The sequence below is a fragment of the Quercus robur genome, chromosome 9, assembly GCF_932294415.1.
Source record: "Quercus robur chromosome 9, dhQueRobu3.1, whole genome shotgun sequence".
Classification (NCBI taxonomy): domain Eukaryota; kingdom Viridiplantae; phylum Streptophyta; class Magnoliopsida; order Fagales; family Fagaceae; genus Quercus; species Quercus robur.
The window spans coordinates 17,684,808-17,709,351 of record NC_065542.1 but is presented as its reverse complement, the minus strand read 5'-3'; the positions used below and the strand labels follow the sequence as shown (position 1 = coordinate 17,709,351).

At 37.2% G+C, this 24,544-nt stretch overlaps 2 protein-coding genes across 2 annotated transcripts; both read right to left on the bottom strand.

Moving 5' to 3' along the window:
- Positions 1-11,801: 11,801 nt before the first annotated feature.
- Positions 11,802-12,599, bottom strand: LOC126700793 (uncharacterized). The gene is made up of 2 exons (XM_050398978.1): positions 12,363-12,599; positions 11,802-12,206 (listed from the first exon to the last, which is right to left on the bottom strand). The coding sequence occupies exons 1-2, from the start codon at positions 12,597-12,599 to the stop codon at positions 11,802-11,804; spliced, it is 642 nt and encodes a 213-aa protein (XP_050254935.1).
- A 4,192-nt stretch (positions 12,600-16,791) lies between these two features.
- LOC126699995 (purine permease 1-like) lies at positions 16,792-20,753 on the bottom strand. The gene is made up of 2 exons (XM_050397975.1): positions 19,981-20,753; positions 16,792-17,659 (listed from the first exon to the last, which is right to left on the bottom strand). Exons 1-2 carry the CDS (start codon positions 20,692-20,694, stop codon positions 17,315-17,317), a joined length of 1,059 nt encoding a protein of 352 aa, XP_050253932.1. The 5' UTR covers positions 20,695-20,753; the 3' UTR covers positions 16,792-17,314.
- Positions 20,754-24,544: the final 3,791 nt, after the last annotated feature.

Here is a 24,544-nt window from a genome sequence, read left to right as displayed (position 1 = left end):
TATATCTATATTTGTAATTTTTAATAAGTTTTATTAATTTTATTAAGTGTTTGTGTATTTTACAATACATGATACAATACATAATACAGAAAAATAAAAAAATAATTCATGATACGATTTACATTTTGACAACTATGAAACTCGATATCTTAGAAATCAAATGCCATGTAAAATGTAACTCAATATCTAAGAAGTCGTGTACCATGTAATATTAACCGCCGTTGTATTCTCTCATTCTCACTATATTATAGCTCTCTCTCTCTCTCTCTCTCTCTCTCTCTCTCTCTCTCTCTCTCTCTCTATGATTCTCAATCTCTTTTGACTTTCTCCCTCATTGAACCATCTAATGCTCCTCATTCACTGGGAAAATTGTGAGGTCTGCAAATTTTACATGGCAAACTCTCATGAAATCAACAAAAAGTAAGAGGCTTCAGTACATATAGTTATAGATATAGATATAGATATTGATGGTGCCTAAAAAAAAAAAAACAATAAATACTGTAATATGACCCACTTGAATAATAACAAATACATTTTAGAATTATTTGTTCAAAGCAGTTACCTAAAATCATGTTTATTTTTTCCAAACACTCTCTTTAAACTTGAGTTTTAGTGGTCCAAACCGAGTCCAAATCTTCTATTTCACTTTTTCTGCTCCACTCTATACTTTACAAATAAAAACTTTACACAATTTTTTAAATTAAATTCTAATTTTTTTCCCTTTCTTATTTTAGATACCTAAAATTAATATTAAAAAAAAAAAAAAAACACATGTTGCCGGTGATCTTTTCTAATGGTGACTAGTGGTGGTGGTGGTAGTGGGAATGTGTAAAAACAAAAAAAATTAGAATTTAATTAAATAGGTGGACATGTGTTAAATTTTTATTCATGGAGTATAAAGTGAAATAATAAAAGTGAGACAGAGGATTTGGGCTCGTTTGAACCATATTGAACCCAACACTTACTATTAAACAGTTGAATTGTAAATAATTTTAGGCCAAATGAAAATAAATACCAGATTTGCAATAGTAACAATAATTAAAGAGCTAAAAAATCAATTTTTTTATAGAAAAAATTGAACTGCACTATTTTATTCGAACCATTTGGTTTTTAATGTCAAGTTATTTAACCCAAATAATCATATTTTACTTCTATTTTACACTTTTATTTATGGCCTTCTAAGTGTTTTGCATGTAAACTAGAAAAGGTAGGCAAAATATTTGTAAGGTTAGAGCATCTCTAGTAGATTCTCCAAATTTTTGTACTACAGTGACTTTTACTTTTTAGTTACCTACTTTTTCAAATATATTTTCTAACAGATTTTCTATTCATTCTCTAATTCATTTAAATATTATTTCTTTATTCTTTTTTTAATATTTTTTTTATTCTTTCTTTGCAGATCACCCTTTGTAGTAGAAAGAAAACAAGAGGAGAGAATAATTCCTTTTTTTTTTTCTTTCAGTTGTTTGATTTTGTTGGTTGACGTCAATGATCTCACAATGCTGGAATTTGAGAAGACAACAAGAAGAATCCAAGAAAAAAATATAAAGGCAGAGCCTCCTTTCACTTGTTCTATGAGAAGCAACAGAGAGAGAGTACGAGAGAAAAAAAAAATCCAAAGAAAGAAAAAGAATTCATATAATAGTAGCTAGTATAATATTTTAATTAAAAAAATCCAATTGCTTATGTACAGTAGCCCATCAGACTCTTGATGAGCTACTGTTTATGAGCAAAAAAATTTTGTGATTTAAAGAATTCGCTGGAGACCATTTTTTTGGTTTCATTCTCTACTATAGAGATTATTTTGCTTTTACCTAAACTATTGGAGATGCTCTTAATAGTTTATAGTATTAGGAAACCAGGTCAAATTGTACTATTTTAGTAATCTTAAGTCTCTAAGTTTTGAAGAATATGTTAAGGATTGTATACATGACTAATTTTTTTTAAAAAAAATAAAATAAAATAAAATAAAAAGGTTGTTTCTATCCTGGAGATAGCCACCTTGATCATCTCTCAACCGATTGAGATTAAGCTACCAATAGCCAGCTTGATCGACTCTCAATTGATCGAGATGCATAAGGCCAAAATTATGCCGAGGCCTGCAAGTCGACAATTGTTTAGGAATTCATGCCCTACTACTTATTGTATATAAGAAACCATTAAAGTCAGATCAAAAATAGTTTTAGAGAACTGTATTTGTCCATCTAGGATTTTGTAACCAAGTTAGCATTCACATCAAAATTAGAGAAAATGTAAAGATTTAGATTAGCGATTAAGCTGAAGCTATTTAAATTGAGAGAAATGTTGACAAATGCCTTAAGGGAAATGGTAAATGAACTTGTGGGGCCCAATAGTTTATGGGCCCGGCCCGCTCGCTTATGGGGAGTCCACAGGTCCAAACTGAAGGAGGCCAGGGCCCAAGCTCAAAAATAGAAAGCCCAAAGTGGCCCGAAGATACAGCCGAGGACAGCTTAGTCCTCGGCAAGCCCAGAGTCTCATGGATGAGAGTGGCATACAAGCAAACTTAAAAGATCAGAAAATATCTCAGGGAAATTGTCCTTAATACCCTTCACTGATATGACACTGCACCTAACAGAACCGGATTCCTAGGCTTTATTGACCATCTCCAACAATTTCGGGATTAGATTGATGGGACAAATATCTGTCCCGGAAAGATCGACCCTACACGTGGACGAGGGACAACGAGCGTAGGCTAGTATAAAAGAAAACGTAAGGTAACAAAGTAAAGGGGGGGCTCCCATCTCACTTCCGGAGAAAAACCTCAGGAAGGAGAATTCCCGGATAATATATGCGCATCACCCCGAAAAACCCACCGTCGGGTAACCGGAGAAAACATTAGTGCTCCTCGGACATGATCCGAGGAGCCAAATCCCTCAAGTCACAAAGGTGTAAGGCCTGAATATCCAGACTAAAGCCTTTTCTTGTCTCGGTTCACCTAAAGTCCGGCCTGTACTAACGCCCCAAGACCCAACGTTAGCCTTTCAAGCCCACTCTCTACAAATATTATTGTGGGGGATCTTTCACGCGCGAGCCCAACGTCGTTGTTGGGCCGTTTGAAAGTCGTGTCCCTACAATTGGCGCCATCTGTGGGAAGGCTTGCGCGTTGGCGCGGGTGGCGCACAAGTCAGCTTTCTAGCAAGCAGAGATTCACGAGTCTTTCCTATCTCCGGCGACGCGCAGTTGTTGCTCGGCCATAAACTTCTGCTAGGGGCTACGCCTTGCACCGCTAATGGCGCGGACAGCTCTAGGGGCTTCCAGCCTCAAGCCAACTCTCCCCTCCCTGGCCCAAGGGCTAACCTCCGAAAAATAAATAACTATAGAGAAAAGACTACTTAAAAAGAGATCTTATAAGTTTTGGACAGAACCAAGGCATTGCATGGTCCTCGGACCCAAGCCTATGGGGAAACCAAGTACAAAAAAGAGATCTTACAAGTTTTGGAAAGAACCAAGGCCTTGTACGGTCCTCGGACCCAAGCCTATGGGGAAACCAAGTACAAAAAAGAGATCTTACAAGTTTTGGACAGAACCAAAGCATTGCATGGTCCTCGGACCCAAGCTTATGGGGAAACCAAGTACAAAAAAGAGATCTTACAAGTTTTGGACAGAACCAAGGCATTGCATGGTCCTCGGACCCAAGCCTATTGGGAAACCAAGTACAAAAAAGAGATCTTACAAGTTTTGGACAGAACCAAGGCATTGCATGGTCCTCGGACCCAAGCCTATGGGGAAACCAAGTACAAAAAAGAGATCTTACAAGTTTTGGACAGAACCAAGGCATTGCATGGTCCTCGGACCCAAGCCTATGGGGAAACCAAGTACAAAAAAGAGATCTTACAAGTTTTGGACAGAACCAAGGCATTGCATGGTCCTCGGACCCAAGCCTATGGGGAAACCAAGTACAAAAAAGAGATCTTACAAGTTTTGGACAGAACCAAGGCATTGCATGGTCCTCGGACCCAAGCCTATGGGGAAACCAAGTACAAAAAAGAGATCTTACAAGTTTTGGACAGAACCAAGGCATTGCATGGTCCTCGGACCCAAGCCTATGGGGAAACCAAGTACAAAAAAGAGATCTTACAAGTTTTGGACAGAACCAAGGCATTGCATGGTCCTCGGACCCAAGCCTATGGGGAAACCAAGTACAAAAAAGAAATCTTACAAGTTTTGGACAGAACCAAGGCATTGCATGGTCCTCGGACCCAAGCCTATGGGGAAACCAAGTACAAAAAAGAGATCTTACAAGTTTTGGACAGAACCAAGGCATTGCATGGTCCTCGGACCCAAGCCTATTGGGAAACCAAGTACAAAAAAGAGATCTTACAAGTTTTGGACAGAACCAAGGCATTGCATGGTCCTCGGACCCAAGCCTATGGGGAAACCAAGTACAAAAAAGAAATCTTACAAGTTTTGGACAGAACCAAGGCCTTGTATGGTCCTCGGACCCAAGCCTATGGGGAAACCAAGTACAAAAAAGAAATCTTACAAGTTTTGGACAGAACCAAGGCATTGCATGGTCCTCGGACCCAAGCCTATGGGGAAACCAAGTACAAAAAAGAGATCTTACAAGTTTTGGACAGAACCAAGGCCTTGCATGGTCCTCGGACCCAAGCCTATGGGGAAACCAAGTACAAAAAAGAAATCTTACAAGTTTTGGACAGAACCAAGGCATTGCATGGTCCTCGGACCCAAGCCTATGGGGAAACCAAGTACAAAAAAGAAATCTTACAAGTTTTGGACAGAACCAAGGCATTGCATGGTCCTCGGACCCAAGCCTATGGGGAAACCAAGTACACAAAATAAAAACCGTAAGTTTTGGACGGAACCTAGGCCTTGTATGATCCTCGGACTCAAGCCTATGGGGAAACCAAATACACAAAAGCACCATCGGAGTCCCCTACTTCCCAGTCGATTGCTCGGATGGATTATTTAGAGATTATCAGCCTTGGACGGTGTTCACACGCTTATCACAGAATATTCGACTGTTATCCCGGTTAGTTTCCTAAGTTTGATTTACTGTGAATTATCGGTATAATGCCTGGTAGTATTGATAAATTGGAGTTAGTTAGATTATGTTTCAAGCTATTTGGCCCTAAATATTCTGAAAGAAACACACGCATGGGGCACACTCACTCACAAAGTAGTGTAGTCAAAGGAACAGTATCCAAAACAAGTAAAGAAATTTCCATTATCACTAAAACAAAGAAATAGTACAGCGTATAATGAAAAGCTGGAATCAGTTTGCGTCAAAGCTCATTACATAACCGAAAAGAAAGGAAGATACAAGAGAATAAAATGAAGCTGAGGAAGTAGGTCAGAGGAGAGGTTGGCTACAGCCCCAAGACCTTGTTCTTCCTCAATGCTTTCACATGCCCACAACTCAAACAGCAAAAGAGACCCAACTTGAGCCTGACACCGTTGAAGGAAAGGTGCAGGGAGTTGGAGGTTGAGGGGCTTTCTCTAAATATACGCCTGCCGCAAAGCAGAGGCGCTGATGGCGGAAAATCTTTCCTCTGCCACACCAAAATTCTGGCATGGACAGAACCTGCTTCGGATTTTGACTAAAAGAGGGAGAGACCCCCTTCCCCCTCGGTCGAAATGGAGTGTTCTCTTGAACTTATGCTTCCTGTACCCATACCTTACTACTTTGAGTCTCATGAGGACACGGTGCTTCTGCGGCGAAGAGAGTTCTTTCTTCCCAACCCCTGCCTTAGACATGTTATGTTAAGGGAGGAGAGCTCCGGAAGTGGGAGTTATGATATGGGAGAAAACTGAAGGAGTTGTGCGTATATAAAGCAACTTTCTCCCCCTCCTGTTTATTTGAAAAGATAAGGGGGTGGCAGTCAACTCACGCAGCATCCCAAGGTACGCTACAGACAAAACAGTTCTGGCTCAACTTCCAACATCAACTGCAACCACAAGATTAAAGAGCCTCGTAAAGGCGCACCTCGGTCATTGTGACATCAGAGAGTACCGCGTGGCCAGAGGTTGCAGGAATATCTCTTAATTCATGGGCTAAGTGGATTCGCGGCCCAGGCCCGCTTTGCGTAAGGGCCCAGGTACTGTGGCCCACACCGAGCAATAGCCGTTGCCGAGGACAACCCCTGCTCGGCGCCTTATGAAATGCCTGATGAAAGGGAGAATCTGAACTCGAAGAGTTTTGGACAGAACCTAGGACTTGTATGGTCCTCGGACTCAAGCCTATGGGGAAACCAAGGACATAAAAGTCTTGGACAGAACCTGGGACTTGTATGATCCTCGGACTCAAGCCTATGGGGAAACCAAAGACATAAAAGTCTTGGACAGAACCTGGGACTTGTATGATCCTCGGACTCAAGCCTATAGGAAAACCAAAGACATAAAAGTCTTGGACAGAACCTAGGGTTTGCATGGTCTTCAGACTCAAGTCTATGGGAAAGCCAAGTACATAAAAGGAAAAGCGTAAGTTTTAAATAAAACCCAGGCTTTGCGAAGTCCTCGGACTCAGGCCTTTTGGGAAATCAACTGCTCAGATGGAGAAGTTTCTCGGCTCAAATACGGGAAAAAGTTAAGGCCAGTGTGTTAAGAAGATGGCGAAACGAACTGATGATTGTTAGCCTAAGGAAATTGTTCATTGGGAAGGTGACATGTCCTCGGATAACTACTTCTTACATCTTATCGAACACTTAGTCCCCATCTCGACTAATTTTAAGGTAAATCTCGTTCCTCACTGGTCGGATTGTTATGTCGAATAATAATTTTGTTAAAGTTATTATGGCGTCTTTTTATTAGCAAGTATTTTGGCCTTAGTTGTCATTGGTTCAAATGCTATACTACTGTGCCGAGCAGAACTTGCAAATTTATTAAAACATATAAACAGAACATGCGAAATAGAATAACAGTAACTTTTATTAATATAAAAAATTATTACAACGTACAAAGAAGGGCTTAAGCAAGCCTATACAAAAAATGAACTGCCGAAGCAGTAATAACATCCGTAATACAGATAAGTAAACCGCCAGGTGTCCTTTAAACTCGCCTTCAAAGTCTCTCTAAAATCTCTGCCTCAGTACTGCTCATATCAGGAGAAGAACCTTATATAGAAAAGATGAAGGAGAAGGAAGAAGAATTGGAACACATGGAAGAACTTCAGTAAGCTCTTGTTGCTGAGGAGTGCAAAGGAAAAAGAAGATGGAAGACATGAGTAGGAAGGAGGAGAAGAAGAGAGAAGAAATGAAAAGAAAAAGAAAGGAGCAAAAGAGGGAAAAGGGGAGCCATATTAGGTATGCTTATGAGAGAGCGGATGGAGATGACAAGGGAGGTTTTCGACTCAGTCACACCGGAAGTGGGATGTGACGAGTCCCTGCTTCGGATTTTGGCTAAAAGAGGGGGGGAGGCAAATCTTGAGTCTCCGCCATCCTTGCCCCGACCGAGCCATCTCAAGCTTTGTTAGGACATGGCGTTTCTGGGAAAGGAAGGGTTTATTCATGGCTGACTGCTATGGTGGATGTATTATTGGATAGGGTATAACCAGAGGAAAGAAGTGAACTCGGGGAAGAGCCTGAAGGGTTCGAATATGAGAGAATCACTTTTTGTCATCTCTCTTTATATAGGGGAGGAAGAAGAGGGTGCCTAACACGTTCTAATCCCCAAGGAAATCTGCAGATCAATGTACATCCGTTTCGTTCCTCACGCCATCAGTAACCGTTAGATCTGGGAGGTCTCGTAAAAGGAAGACATTAAAGGCGCGCTTCGGATAACCAAACGGCATAAACGCATCAAGCGTAAATTGAGGGAAACGTCCTGTAGACCGGCGCATTCCTCGGGAAGGTGAAGAGTCGCCCACGTTGGTCAAGGGCTGAATTAAATGAGCTGCAATAAAGGCTCGGTATTACCAAAACCCACCTTTCCAACCAAGACGTTGGACAGCAGGGTTTTGAGGGGCTATTGTGGGGCCCAATAGTTTATGGGCCCGGCCCGCTCGCTTATGGGGAGTCCACAGGTCCAAACTGAAGGAGGCCAGGGCCCAAGCTCAAAAATAGAAAGCCCAAAGTGGCCCGAAGATACAGCCGAGGACAGCTTAGTCCTCGGCAGGCCCAGAGTCTCATGGATGAGAGTGGCATACAAGCAAACTTAAAAGATCATAAAATATCTCAGGGAAATTGTCCTTAATACCCTTCACTGATATGACACTGCACCTAACAGAACCTGATTCCTAGGCTTTATTGACCATCTCCAACAATTTCGGGATTAGATTGATGGGACAAATATCTGTCCCGGAAAGATCGACCCTACACGTGGACGAGGGACAACGAGCGTAGGCTAGTATAAAAGAAAACGTAAGGTAACAAAGTAAAGGGGGCTCCCATCTCACTTCCGGAGAAAAACCTCAGGAAGGAGAATTCCTGGATAATATATGCGCATCACCCCGAAAAACCCACCGTCGGGTAACCGGAGAAAACATTAGTGCTCCTCGGACATGATCCGAGGAGCCAAATCCCTCAAGTCACAAAGGTGTAAGGCCTGAATATCCAGACTAAAGCCTTTTCTTGTCTTGGTTCACCTAAAGTCTGGCCTGTACTAACGCCCTGTGACCCAACGTTAGCCTTTCAAGCCCACTCTCTACAAATATTATTGTGGGGGATCTTTCACGCGCGAGCCCAACGTCGTTGTTGGGCCGTTTGAGAGTCGTGTCCCTACAGAACTATTTTTGGAAATATTTTTTTATGGAAAATTATAAAATAATTAATGTTGTTAACAATTTTTTATATTTCTCATAAAATTATGTTAAAACTTTTTTAATATAGTTTATTAACAATTATCGTAAAAATACTCGTTAACATGATCCTTTAATTGATATAGATTTATCTTCTTAAAAAAAAGCTAAAGCTATTTCAATCAATATAGACGTGTTGCTATGAGAAGCTTCTAGGCAGTCATTAAGGTCACGAGTTGTTTGTTCACGTGAATATAGTCCAAAATAGAAGATTCTACAATTGGATTGGAGCTATGTTTGGTTACGTTAGTAAGTCTATACTTGAGGTGGCATTAGAATTAGGACTAATTCTTTTGTTAACACTTCACATTTTACTAGTGATTTTGTTTTCTTAAGCATTCACAATGGGAAGGGTAAATGCCATATGTTACCTCTATTTAGCATTGTCTCTCAAAAATCTCCACCATTCGAAATTGTAAAAACTTAGAATTGTAAAAAAATTTACAATTCTACTACAGTGCCATCCTACTTTTATGATGGCACTGTACCAACTTGTATCCTATTTATATTATATTTTATATGCCTCCTTCTTTGAGTTCTCTCTCCGTGTCCATCTTCTCTCTAGAACCAGAAATGCTCCAAGCTTGTCTCTTCAGTCTTCTCTCTCTCTGTATCCATGGTAGATTATTTTCAGGCGTAGGCATGGGTCGGCATGGGTCAAGTGGCAGCGTGGGTCTTGCGGCTTGGATTTAGTGGCGTGGGCATGGGTTTCTGATCGGAGGCTTGGGGTTGTTGATCAGCATGTGGAGATCGACAAGTCGACATGGTGGGTTTCTTCAATATTTTTTATTTTTTTATTTTTTTTTCTCTTGGTGCTTTTTATGGTGGCCGTTTCTTGTGATTGTGGTTGTTGGTGGTGGTTTTTGGCAATTTTTGTGTTGCTTTTCCTCTTGGTGTTTGTTTCTTGTGGTTGTTGTTGGTGGTGAGTTTGGTTATGGTGGCGGATGCTGGTCGGTGGCGTGGTGGTGGCAAGGTGGCAGATTTCATGTGGTTGTTCTTGCTATGGTTTTTAGGTTGGGTGGTGGTGGCAATTGGCATGGATTAATGGTGGGTTTTTCTTCAATTTTTTGTTTTGGGATTGTTGTTATGATTTGCTAGGGTGGTTGGTGGTGTAGCAGTGATTTATGTCTGTGTTGTGGGTGATTGTTGCTGGGCAGAGGATGGGTAAGTGATTGTTGCTGGGCAGAGGAGGTGGTTCGGGTTTGGGTTTGTTCATGGTGGAAAGAGAGAGACAGGGGAGGAAGGAAGAGAGAATAAATTAGAGAGAGGAGATTTTTTTTTTTTGGTTATATATTTTAGTGGATAATATATATTATTTTAATAAGTAGAATAGGAAAATAAAAATTTTGATGTTGGGTGAGTTGTAAAATGGTATGGTATAATTGATAAAGTAGTTTTTTGAGATTGTAATATAGGATAGGATACAATTTCCCATTGTGAATGCTCTAAGAGCATTCCCATTGGCAATTGTAAATGGGAAATGTAGGGGAAATTTAGCATCAAGGCACAAAAAGAACCCAACAGCTGAAATTGTAAAATTTGAGCACTGTAGCACAATTGTAAAAATTATAATATATTTTAATCCCTTTTACTCTTTCTCTCTCCTCTATGTCAAACTCTTTATTTCTCAACATTCTCTTTCCTTATCTCAGATTCTCAATTGTTCATCTTCCTTTCTCTCTATGACTTCTCTTGTCTCTCGCTCTCTCTCTTTGTGCTGGTGGTTGGGCCTCCACACCGGTAAGAAGCAAAGGTGGTCAAACAAAGAGGTGAAGTAGTGGTATCTTTCTTTCCATTACGAACGACATGCTTCACTTGCTCCCTCCTTGTGTCCACTAGCACTCTTGTCCAAAGCGAAGAGAAGGCGAAAAAGCGTCGCTGAAGTGGGTTGGGATCCGGGTCTTGAGTCGGATCTGGTGGCGATTGCAGCTTGGGCCATGAGTCAAATCTGGTGGGTTAGGTGATAGGACCTTGGGTGCTGGTTATTTGATGGTGAGTTTGGAATTCTAGGTTCTTCTAGGTTCTATGTTTTTTTTTTTTTTTTTTTGATTGATGCCCAAAGGAAGAGGTGGGTATAGCTGAATCGGGTATGAGTTTGATATGGATGGTGGCTGAATTTTATCTCTGCTATTTCTTTCTTTGTGAGTATGGCAGAATTGGCATTGAAGAGGGAAAAAAAAATCAAGGCTTTTTTCAAGTTGCAGGCGTGTATTGGTGGGTGGTTCTTTTGGGTTTGGGTTGGTGGTGGGTGGATGAGAAAGAGGGAAAAACATAGAGACGGAGAACAGAGATGAAGAGAGAAGAGAGAAGAGAGAGAGATTTTTTATATTATTTTATTGTGTAATTTATATTATTTTAATATGTTGTATGAAAAAATAAAAGTTGGGGTATTGGGTGTGTTATAAAATTGTATGGTATAATTGATAAAATAGCTTTTTGGGATGGTAGGATAGGGTGGGATGGCATTTTCCATTGTGAATGCTCAACATTGATAAGAAACTCTCATAGTACTTTTTTCTATTAGGATTTTCACTTCATAAACATATTGCTTGTATCCTTTTATTTTCCACATTTTTCTTTAGCATATTGTTTACGTGGCTTGATTAATTGAAACTAAACGTTATACACATAATTTGTTAGTAAATTGATTTGGCTTGAAATTGAAAATTGGGGTCTAAATTTCCCAAAATCAATTCAAGTGCCTTAATTTTAGTCATTGTTTTTAAAATCATCAAATTCAATATTTGAATAAATTTTTTGAACAGTAATATCTTATCAATTTCAATCTTTGGTACACTTTATTTTTTTTTGGTAAACTGGAAATATATTAACACAAATACTAAGTGGTGTCCACCACAATATTATACAAACGGTCCTAGGTCAAGCCCATCTTGTCATAATGCAACAGGTTCAAAATAAAAACAGGGGAAGACTTATAGACAATAAAATCCTCCTCCATGGTGGTACCAAACTTTGCAAGGGCGTCTACACACTGGTTGGCCTCTCTAAAGCATTGTTTCAGCCGGATCTAATGGATGTTCTTCATAAGGTTCCTGTAGTCATCAATAAGAGAAGAAAACTCCCCATTAGTATGGACATCTTGGGATAACAATGATATCGCAACCGAGGCATTAACCTCAACTTCCACCGCTTGGAGGGATAAATGATAGCATCTAGCTAATCCATCGCGGATGGCCCACAGTCCAACAGCTAAGCTCAACGTAATGCCAATGGCCCTTGCAAAACCCGAGATCCAATTGCCATGATAGTCGCGCAAAAGGCCCCCACACCTTGCTATCCTCGGACTTCCCTTTACCGAACAGTTCGTGTTCAACTTCACCCAACTCTCCGGAGGTTTAGCCAAACTAACAGCAACAACAGATCTACTCCTAGGCTCAACATGGTCAATAACACTAAACCAGAACTCATGAACCTATGCTTCAACAAGTTTGTATAAATTTTGATGGGAATAGGAGGGCTGGAACATCACCTTATTCCTACTAAGCCATAACTGCCAAATGCCAAAAATGAAGAAATAAGCCCAGGGGTAACTTCTCCCCTTTGCGAGCACTGTACAACAAGCATTTACTTTAATCCATTCCATCACTTCTAATCCAAAAGTGTGGATCATCTCATCAGGTTGATTGGCCTCAACCCAGAAAGCATGCGCTGCCTTACACTCCCTTAAAACATGAGTTATGGTTTCCGATTGATCATGACAAATATCACAGGTTGGGGAAATTTGGATGCCTCTCTGAGCTAGTATCGACTTAACTGGAACGCTATTATGATAGCATTTCCAAAGAAACATTTGGATTTTGGGCATAGTTTTTAGCTTCCATAACCAGGCACCCCTAAAGCACTCATCTCATGTGTTGGCTTCACAGGCAATAAGGTAAGCTCCTTTGGGATCAAAATACCCTCTCGAGCTAGCAATCCATGACAAGTGGTCCTCACTAGTTGAGGTAGTCCTTATTGGTGTAGCTTTGATGGATTGGCTGAGAAAAGGCAGGAGTGAGAAGGATAGCTTATGTAGTTCCCACATGCCATTGTTGTAGATATCACAAACCCGTAAAACTGCCTCATCCTTTTGCAGTGGCCCCTCAATGCATTCTCGAACAATACCTAAGTCCAACCATTTATCATCCCAAAAGGACCGTTGACTATTATTTCCAAGAGACCATTTCAAACCCACTTCACATACCACAGCACCGTGAATAATTGCCTTCCATGATCTTGACTTAGGAGCCTTACTTGAGATTGTCCTTCTTTTGTATTTGAACTTTAGTACTTTAGACTAGAGCTCCCCACTCTCTTCCCTCATTCTCCAATAGAGCTTAGTTACCAAGGTGGTGTTTCTTTCCCATACGGCATGCAAACCCAAACCCCCTCTATTTTTTGGCTTAGTCACTTTAGGCCAGCCAACCATATGAAGCTTTTTCTTCTCGTCAGTGGACCCCCATAAGAAATTCTTGCATTCCTTATCCAAATTTGTAAGGATTCGACTTGGCAGTAAACACCCTTGTATAGTGTTTGAGAGAATGGCTAAGAGCACAACTTTAGTTAGCGTTAATCTACCAGCCATGGACAACATCTTAGCTTTCCATCCCTGAAGCTTATTATGGATTCTTTCCAAAACAAAGTCAAAGTCCCGAGAGGAAGAGTTTTTGTGTTGAATGGGGAGACCGAGATATTTTCCCAAGTTGGGCGTCGATCTAAAGCCCAGAATTTTGCATAAAGAATCCTGGGTCTACTCATCAACATTTGGTGAAAAGAAAATTCACGACTTGTCCATACTCGCTTTTTGCCCTGATAGCTCATAAAAGGTATCTAAAGTGTCTCGAATACTCTGAAAATTCTTCATATCTTCTTTGGCAAAAAGAACAAGGTCATCTGCAAAAAATGGATGCGAAAAGGAGGGTCCACTTTGGGAAGATTTAAGTGGGTCCCAAAGATTTGAAGCACACTGGTCAGCAATTAGAAACCCCAACATCTCCATGCATAGGATGAATAAATAGGGAGAAAGAGGGTCACCCTGTCTGATTCCTCTTGAGGGAAGGAAAGGATCAATTTTTCCTCCTTTAAAAAGAATTGAGATGGAAGAGCCCGAAATGCAGCCCATAATAAGCTTCACTGTGTCCTGGGGAAAGTTATAGAGAGTAAGCACATCCCAGATAAAATGCCACTCAAGTTTATCATAAGCCTTCTCAAGATCAATTTTTATTGCCATATATCCTTGCTTACCCTTCTTCATGCTCATAGTGTGAATGAGTTCCTACACGATGATCATATTATCAAGCCCTCTCCTGCCCGGGACAAAGGCAGTTTGTAAGGGGTAGACCAGCTTATCCAAGAGACGTCTAAGTCTTTGTACTATGATTTTTGTCACAATCTTGTAAATAGTATTACAAAGGCTAGTTGGTCTGAAAAGGCCAAGGTAGTCAACTCCTAAGCACTTAGGTAAGAGAGTGATCAAGGTTTGATTAAGATGACTCGGCATGACCCCAGTGCAGAAAATTTCACAGTTCCCTCACCACCATGTCCTTCACAACATTCCAATTCTTCTAATAGAAACCTGCGTGCATTCCATTTGGACCAGGGGCCTTAAAAGGCTTCATGCTCCAAAGCCCCTCTTTCACCTCCTTTCTGTGACTGGGTAGTTAATCATCTCACCTTCCTCACTTGACAGCTTGTTATGCCAGCTTGTGATATCCCAGCTAGAAATGGGAGCACTTTCTTTGCATGTAGTGAACAAGGGAATGTAACCCTCCCTAATAATTGAAGCAATTATCTCCTCATTATGCATCAGATTACCCAAGTTATCCTTAAAGCAATATAACCTATTCCTTTTCCTTCGGATCAGCACTGACGTATGGAAGAAATTTGTATTTCTATCTCCTTGGATCAGCCAGTTATACTTGGATTTGACTGACCAAAATTCCTCTTCCTGCTGATTTAATACCCAGTACTCTTCCCTTAACTCTCGCTCCAAAACTAAGAGGTGGGCATTTGGCCCATTGCCAAGGGCTTTCTTTGGTACACTTAGAACCATACGGGACCCTGGCTAATCATTTTAGGGTAGAAGGAAAAACTCAACACATGTCACATGATTTCATCATGTATCCCTAGAGGTAGATCATTGTCTTGTACGTTTGTATAGGAGGTCCAAGGGGTCTTTCATCCCATTGAAGGTCTTGAGCTGTGGGAGTGAGCACAAATAAAATTCTAATTAAAGAAGCAAGTGATTTGGAGGAGAAAGAAACTTTTAGATGATTTTAATTAAATGTTATGTTAACGGGTGTCTTTATTAGGACAATGGTTAATAAACCATATTGAGAAAATTTTGACATTATTTTTATGGAAAATATAAAAAGTTAACAAAAATTAATTGTTTTGTCATTTTTCCATAAAATGTTTCTATAAATAACTTATAAATCAATGTACTTAGGACATTTGTCAACATTTTTCTTTAATTAAATGTGGTTTGCGCCTAGGGAGCACATTGAATATTTTAAAAATGTTTTGGTAGCACCTGGACTCTGGTATTAAGCACCTTAGGGATGTTTTCCCAAAATGTGACTATATTGAAACGGTGAAATAAATTTGGTAATTAATTTTTATCTGATCTCACAGTAAATTGATTTATCTAATGCACTTAATGAAAACAGCTCTCATTGAGTCATTGTCCTCTATAAGTTACGTCCAAAAATTTTACTTATGTTGGAGTTGATGCAATAGTGCTATATAAAGCATGATACATGCACAAGAACAAGCACCACTAGCACCATCGATCCTTGATACTATATGAATATGGGTGCCTCGGGTGGTCCTCATAACAATATAGGCAGCAGTTTCATGGTATCACTTATTTTATTGCTCCTTTTTGTCCCCTCATCACAGAGTAGCTTCTCTGATAAATTGAAGCGAGCCTGGAAGCTGGAACAGTTTTGCTCATCCTTATCCATTCACTATTACACTTAACCTCACGTCTCATATGGTGTTCTCTTCGTTTAGCTTGTGTGTTGGATGAAAGAATTCGGAAAAATGGCCACCATTAAAACAGACCAGTCGTTTAGCTTTGAATTTACAGAAAGATCCCCTGAAAGAAACAACATGATGTGTTTCTTATGGCTGCGCCATAAACAAATTTGGTTGGTTTTACCCATTATATTATGGCACTGGTCCCTGCGAGGACGTTACACCTAATTTTTGGTCCAAGAACAGAAATCATTGTAAGAGGGAAATTTATCCAAATTATGCTGTGGGTGCTCTCGGAACCAATCATAAATTTGAATATTTTCCGTACGCACCAATTGGGGAAAAATGGTGGTTCATCGTCTATCCGGGTGGAAAGCCATCATAAATTCATAATTTGTTTGTTTCATATTAACATAATTTTTTTATGTTCAATAAAAATTTAAGATTATTATATATTATGAATAAACTGGCTTCTAACATGAGCTTAGGCACAAAAAAACAAATTGATGAGATGACTATATATGAAGCAAAAAAAACTTATTGGGCAATATTAACTTCAATGGAGGGGCTAGTAGTACTGCTGCACCAACTTACCCAGCAATTGTCCAGAAAGCAGTAGTGGAGACTTCAATAAAAGCTAGAGACCTTGCTTTTAAAAGAAATTGATCCTTACTAATTGCAAAAGAATAGAACAAGTTTGCAATAAGAAAAGTCAACCAAAGTGGTAGAAACAATCCATGATGACAGACCTGCAACATCTAGCACAACTTGGTTTAACCATCCACACCATTTTAGACTTAGCTTCTTTAGCTATTAGAATGCCGATCCAGTATTACTGGGGTATCCCTAGTAGTTCTGTAATGATAATTTAACCTCTTCTTGTTAATGTTTTTCATGGTACCAAGAAAAGAAAAAAAAAAGATTTGAGTTGGACTTGGAGGATTGCAAAATTTCATAAGGGTGATATTTGAATAGGAAAAGTAGACACAATCCATAAAACTTTTACTATTTCTACTATGAATTAGTAGAGTAGTAGTATATAAGATAATATATCTTATTTATTTATTAGAGAAACCATGATAGAATGGTATCCTACATTCCTACCAAAGTTCATGGGCTCACACTTGAAAAAAAAATGAAGAACAAGAATTTTGTTTCATCAAAATTGAGTAAACCAACATATTAAATTTACAAACAAACAGCTTCACTGAAAACAAAGCCAACATGTAAAACAGTGCAAGCATTTATAGTGTATCTTAAATTAAAAACAGAGTATAACAATTTCCAAATACAGCACAAAGCTTTGAGATGCATTGCACATATTCTTCATCTTGATCCTATTAACCACTCTTGCTATCGCATGAATTTGCATATTAGATAAGCAAAGTAGGACATCACAAGTATCACCTTCGAAATTTTCCACATGTATGCAAGCCAAATTTTGAGCTTTTTTCCCCGTGATATTGTCGAATTCGAGTGAAGCGAAGCCATGCTTAAATACCTTCAAACTTCAAACATATCCTACTATATGTGAAAAATCAAGAAATACAACTAGTTTTGTTATCATGGATTAGGAATATCTTGAGGTACTTGTGTCTTTATCAGAATCTGCTTCTTTTTCTTGTCATCTTTTATCTCACCATAAAAATATGAAACAAATCCCCACAGAGAAAGTGCAAGAGCAATTCCTTTTTCTGCTTGAAATTTTTCTCGGAAGAAAATAACTGCTAGGATCTCCGTCATTGGGAGTAGAACTGCAATTACAATTCCAGATAGCAAAGACGAAGCACAAAAGATGATTCCCACTGCTCCCATGAAGAAACACTGCGAAATAATTGCAGTCCACACTATCACCACGTAGTACTTTGTTTCCCCGAGCTCAAATGCCCTCGCTTCTCTTGGAATTGCCTACAGAATAATAGAATTTACACTGCATGAAATATTCGTAGCTACAATATTATGGAATTAACTTGTTAAAATTTCACTTGGGTTGGATTTAAACATGTTGTGATATACCATCACTGCTTCTTTGCATAACATACAACCCATAGCTCTAGAAAATGTTTTATTAGGAGAATTTATTATGTTCACGTTTAGCTTAATTAGGAAATTGATCCAATTGAGCAGTTACCACTAGTTGCTTCCGTACGCAGCTATAGATCCATTTTTCATACATGATGCAACTTCGCATTTCGCAACCCTTCACATCAGACCGTCTTGCGCTTATAAAAGGTAATTTTTATACTTTCAATGATGAGTTTTTCAATATTACTAATAAATTTTTTTAATTACTTAATTCCATATATAAAATTTAAAATTTTATTGAATAAAAGTGACATTTGTTTACATAAATTAGGGAAAATTACTCTTTACCCCCTAAGTTATACTCTTTTTTACACTCTACATCTAAATTATGAAAGTGCACACTTTATCCCCCTAAACTATTTCCCAGGTAATACTTGTCCTCCTAAACTATGTGCATTTTCATAGCATAAGGGAGGTAAGTGTAGAAGGACGTATGGTTTAAGAGGCTAAAGTGTGTATTCTCATTATTTATGAGGGTAAGTGTAAAATGGGTCATAAATTGGGGGATAAAGTGTAATTTTCCCAATAATTTAAATAGATTCGTATCAAAACTGGTCAACCCAATAATGGTATGAGTTATTTTAGGTTGTAGGAAATACAAAAAATACAAAATTAACCCATTTTTTAATCAATTTGCATCGAGCCAAACCACTGTGACATAAATTTATTAGACTAAACATTAAATAGCAAAAAAAGAAAAAATCATGTCATGTTTATATTGGTGGATTAAGGTAAATATTGTCACACTTTACGAAGAAATTTGAATATGAAATGATTTTTTTCCCTTTTTTCAATGGTGACAATCAATTGATCACACATATCAAGAACAACACTATCATAATAAAACTCACAATTTTGAAACAATTTGTCCAAATGACAAGTTGTGAGTGATGGAGTCATAAACTAACTACTTTTATTCAACTACATACAACTCACCACATAGACAAGTTGTAACAAAAACTACAAGTTTTATGGGCAAAATTTAAGTACAATACTTAGATAATGTTCTTTAGGTTTCTCTCTTAAAATTCAACCATGTGACTATACTTAATTAAAAATACACTTCCTTCTCATAAATAAAAAATTACATAACTGAATTTTAAGAATAGAGTTTAAAGATCAACACCTAAATTTTGTTTGGGCTTTATTTTGACACAAGTATTATTCTACTTTAGACTTCCTAACCTTGGGGGGCGCTGAGGTGATTTCCATATTTGGGGAACTCCTTGAATTGATGTGATATAAACATCTTGACCGGTTGACCCATCAAACACCTCTAAAGGACTTGTAAAAAACACATAATTTCAACAATGCTTTAATATTGGAAAAAGTCAAAAAGTTGGAAAAAGTCAAAAAGTTGTGATTGGAGTTTGTGTAGAAATTTTTTTTAATAATTTTAGTCAGGGTATATATAAGTAAAATTAATTTTTAATCATAGTAAATTGAAATATTATTATCATTTAAAAAAATTAACTCTTTGAATCCATGACAAGCGTATAAAACGATTTTTGTTAAAAAAAAGGTATTAGACAATATCTGTTATTATTATTTAATTTATTTCTTCGATGGATATATATATATATACACATGAAATGACGACTTAATTATATATATATATATATATATATATTTTTTTTTTTTTTGCTGAAGTGTGATGAATACTTAATTATTATGCCAAAGAAAGTTCTGACATAATCCAACGTTAAAAATATAGAAAATTAACTTCTCCTATACTTTAAGAAAAGAAGAATAAAAACAAACCCCCTTCTCCCGTTCTCAAAAATATATTGGTCAACGAAAATAATTAGGCCAGCGAAGAAAGAGAGAGGCCAAAGATGGACTGGCCGAGACGCTAACATATACCAGAAGAATTTGAATTTCACAAGCCGTAAATTAAACTCATGGTTTATACTATTTAATAGATCTTTATTTCAACTTTTTAAAACGTAATATATTATAATACATCTAATAATATTTTTATAAAGTTTAAATTAAATTCGATTTTCAGATAGATAGTACTATTGATTTAGTATGTTTATATATAATTTTTGATATAAATTATCGGTTATTGTAAAACTTTAAACTAAATTTTAAACTATTAAAAAATGTAAATTCAATTATTTAACTATAATTATATCACATACCTGGAAGTCTTTGTTAATTAGCATCCCTATGGTGCAAAAAAGAGTTGCAAACAAACTCATCACCATCTGAATCTCCATCACCAATGAATAAGTGATGGCCTGTTTGGCCTTCTTGTAGGTCAATTCCACCAAGGGCAACACAAACCCATATAGTGCTGAAGCACCTAGTGTCATGAAGAACCCAGCAAAGTACTCCTTATTAGATTCACCATTAGGACGATCATTGCTCGTATGTAAAGCCAAAACACCAGGTCCAATGGTGAGCAAAACCACTGCGTTGATGGAATAGGAATTGAACTTTTGCTTCACTAAAAGGAAAGCAAAGGCAGCAGTGAAAGCAAGCTGTGAGGCAATGATTAAAGAAGAAGTTGAGACGGGAAGGCGAGCCACGCCATACGCGTAGAGATAGTCAACAAGGCCTGTGATGATTCCTATAACTGCGGAGGCAATGAACAAAGTTGGTCTCATGAAGAAGGGTTTGGTGCTTGTGCCTTGTTTGGCTCGGCGGTTTAAGTATGTGATTATTAGAGGGACGAGAATGATAGGCCAGCCACCAGTTTGAAGCCAACTTGAGAACCAAACTCTTTTTCCGCCATGGATGAAGTAAAGTCGTATTATTAGAGGGCTGCCACAAGTGCCTATAGATAATAGGATGCAGCTTAGTATGAGAAAAACTTTGTTCATGGCGGGGTTTCCTTGAGCTTCCAGTTCCATGATTGTAGAGCTCTCTTTCTCGTTCTCTGTGTCTGTGTTTCTCACTTTCTCTTATCTCTATCTATGATAATATATAATAAAGTAGGGGTGAAAAAGGAGACAAAAGAAAGGTCAAGAAACAAGATATTTTGTGCTGGTTTTTAATATAATATCTACCCTATTAACCAAAAAAAAAAAAAAGAATCAAGATATTTTATTGAGGAGGTATGAATGAATTTTAAAGGGCCTTTATATTGGAATATTTGAGTATTTATTTTTGGATCCGTTCGCATTTGTTAACGATTATTTAAAAAAAAAATTGATACGATTTTTATTGGAAAATATAAAAAGTTATAACAAAGTTTACATAAAAATTTCTAAAATTATTTATTAAACTAATGTCTTTATAAGGAAATTTGTTAACTTTTTTTTTTTTTTTTTTTTTAAAATTTTGGACAAGACTTAGATACAATTCTTAAGTGCTGTTTCTTAGATTTTTCTTTTAAAATTTTGCCAAGTAGATTTTTTCTAATGAGTAATATTACAGACATAAACTATTTTACAATATTTTACAAACTGCTGATGTGGTTTTAGTATTTTTCAAAAAGTTATTGTAAATAAAAATATGATATTAGTGATGGGCCCATATTAGAACTAGTAAGAATTTGCGCCACATCAGTAATTTGTAAAAATGTTGTAAAATAGTTTATGTCTGTAACATTACTCTTTTTTTCATAGGATGGAAGTGTATTTTTTAGTTAAGTAGCCGCATGACTGAATCTTAAGAAGAGAACCTAAGAAACAATACCTAAGATACTGTAACTAAGTTTTGTCTTTTATCATTTATATATAGGGTTGTTTCAAAGTGTGTGTTACCGACCTTTAGTTCGACCACAATTTGAACAAGTTGGTTTGATTGAAAGTAACTATATATATATATATATATATATATATATATATATATATATATATGTTTAGCTAAAAAAGAGTAACTATATATGAGGCAATAAATGCAGTGATACATCCAATTTCATAACATGTTAAAGTGATTTTTTTTGTTGTTAAAGTGATTGATTAATAACTCATCAACAAGTTCTGTTCACTATTTTTTATTTGGACCTATCCCTCTTTCTCTATTATTCATATTTGACATCTTCAATCTGCTAACTTTCATATATATCAGATTTTTAAAATATAAATTCAATAACAAATTATTGGATTGTGTAATATCGCTTAGAGTTACACCATTTGTAACTTGAATCTAAGCTCTCTCTCTCTCTCTCTCTCTCTCTCTCTCTCTCTCTCTCTCTCTCTCTCTCTCTCTCTCTCTCTCTCTCTCTCTCTCTCTCTCTCTCTCTCTCTCTCTCTCTCTCTCTCTTAGGCATGTGCGGAGTAGTTTTGATATATCTAACATGATGGTGATTTGTAGAGTTATCCACGACTTAAGTACAAAAAGAAACGGCTATGATGTGTGGCTAACAACAATTCAAGATTCCGTTGGGGCTTCTTTCTTTTAGGTGATTGCTTGTCGTCCTACTAAAGCAATATTGTGGTCGATTCTTGGGATATTATTATTATTATTATTTTTTTTTTTATGGGATTCTTGGGATATTATTGGTTGTTTGTGCTAACTAGAAAAGCTTTCGGAAAGTTAAAATAATAATCATAATGCTAGGTCCCTGTCATTATTTACCATTAGGAACTTTTTTCCATTTCTGATTGATTTTTTAATATATCCGTAACATTACCTTCTCTCTCTCTCTCTCTCTCTCTCTCTCTATATATATATATTTATATATATATATGAAGATGATAAAATATAGAGCCTGATGGGCCTACCTTAATGGGCCTGACGGACTGGAACTGTTGGGCCTGTGTAAAGATGATCTCATGCGCTGTGAAGGCCCATCGCTGACAGACATAGTAAGGGCCCATGATCCGAAATCTCTATCGCCTAGAAAAGCCCTAAGATCCGAAAATGGAAATCCTTGCTCACCACACTCAGGAGAATTTGTATTAGAGTCCTACATGGAAAAGATTTAGAGATCAAGAAGAAAAGTCAACGCTCTACCACTATAAAAGGACTAACACCTGCGCAAATCAAGGTATGTTTTCATTGACCCTCTCTAGCGCTCTAGAGTGGTGAGAAGAATTCTAATTTGACCTTCGGAGAGTGTTTGGCCGGCACCACACCGGTGCTCTCTCAAGGTTTTCTTTCGATTGCTCTTGTTATGCAGGTTCGCTTTGAGTCGCGAGTGCGGTGTGACCTATTGGTGATAATTTTCGGCATCATCAATATATATATATATATATATATATATAATACCTTTTATTCTTTTTAAATTTAAATGGATTTGGATATGATAGAATCATAGAATGCTTTCACTCCATCTTTAATTTCCATCAAATGTTTGAGCATGAAACTCCTAGAATTGTTGCTGAGATTATTGAGATTAAGAAAAGAGAGAGCAATTATAGAGCTTAAATAGAATTAATGTAGAATCGGCTTGATGACCTAAGTCCACAACACACAAAAATTGAGTGTATATTTTTATAATGTTTTTTTTTTTTTTTTTTGGCAAAATATATTTTATAAGGTTTTTTTCTGCTTCTTTTGATAGGTATATTTTTATAAGGTTGAACTATATACGACAATGGAACCTACTATTATAATGAGATGGGTACATCATCATTATCACGGATCTTCTTGTTCTTTTCCCTTTAAAAAAAAAAAAAAAAATTAGTGACTTGTTCTTCTTTTCTTCTCTTTTGTCTTCCTAGTTACACCATTATTCATCTCAATTGTCAACTTCCTTCGTATATGGTCCGTCAGATTTTCTGTTCCTTGTTTTAGTTTCTAGTTTTCTGCATCATTACATATGTTCAAATCATGTTGGAGTTGGATCAAGAAGTGTGGATGATTATCATTATCCTGTCGGGTTGGGAATCACCAATACTTGACAAAGAGAAAATAAATCTAATGCTGACAGTGTGTAAGGACTAAGAAGTCCAAGTATTTATAGACTTCTAATGACTGTCAGTAACAATTATGTTTCTTCTCTTAAAAATGCATCTTATCTAAGAAATATAACCTGTCAATATATATTAAAAGTGTATTATATTATAGTGTGATTACCCATCTCTATTATTATACAGTAACATCTCTCACTTGATTGCATCATAATTAATGGAGTTAACTGCGATAAACATACATTATGATGTCACCGCGGTCCAGTATTGTCCAATGTTGATTCTTATTTATACTCTTTGTATATCGGTGTCACCGTGTTAGTGTTAGAATCTGACAAAATTGTGTACACATCTTCTCACACACAACTAACCTACTAGTCTTGCCTTTTGATTGGAAGATAAATTTTCTTTTGTCACTCTCAACCGTAAATACTACTAACTAGTAACTACCAAGATCAATAACCATGCAAATGACTCCTGACCCATTTCTAGGTCTCATTGTTTCAAAATACCAGTTTTTGAAACAGATCGTTCCAAAGCAAATTGTAGAAATTTGGATACAAATTTTTTGAATGATGTAGACAAAAGCAATTGTCATTGTAATGTGGCTTTAATTAGATTACTCTTATAAGCTGGTTCCGTGCATGGCAACAAGATTCTAGCCTTTGTTTTAGCACCTTTGGCCGACCTATCTTGTGAAATTTGATTGGAGTTAAAACGACAACTAGCTGACTTTGAAAAATATATATCAATTTGTGTCTTTGTCTAATGGTGTTTTGTGCTGAAAATTATAGTAGAGTAATTAAAAAAAAAAAAATGTTCTTTTTTATTTGTTAAAGAGAGTTTTTTTTTTTTTTTTTTTTTTTTTTTCTAATTATTTATTTCGGTTTGGATTTTGTGA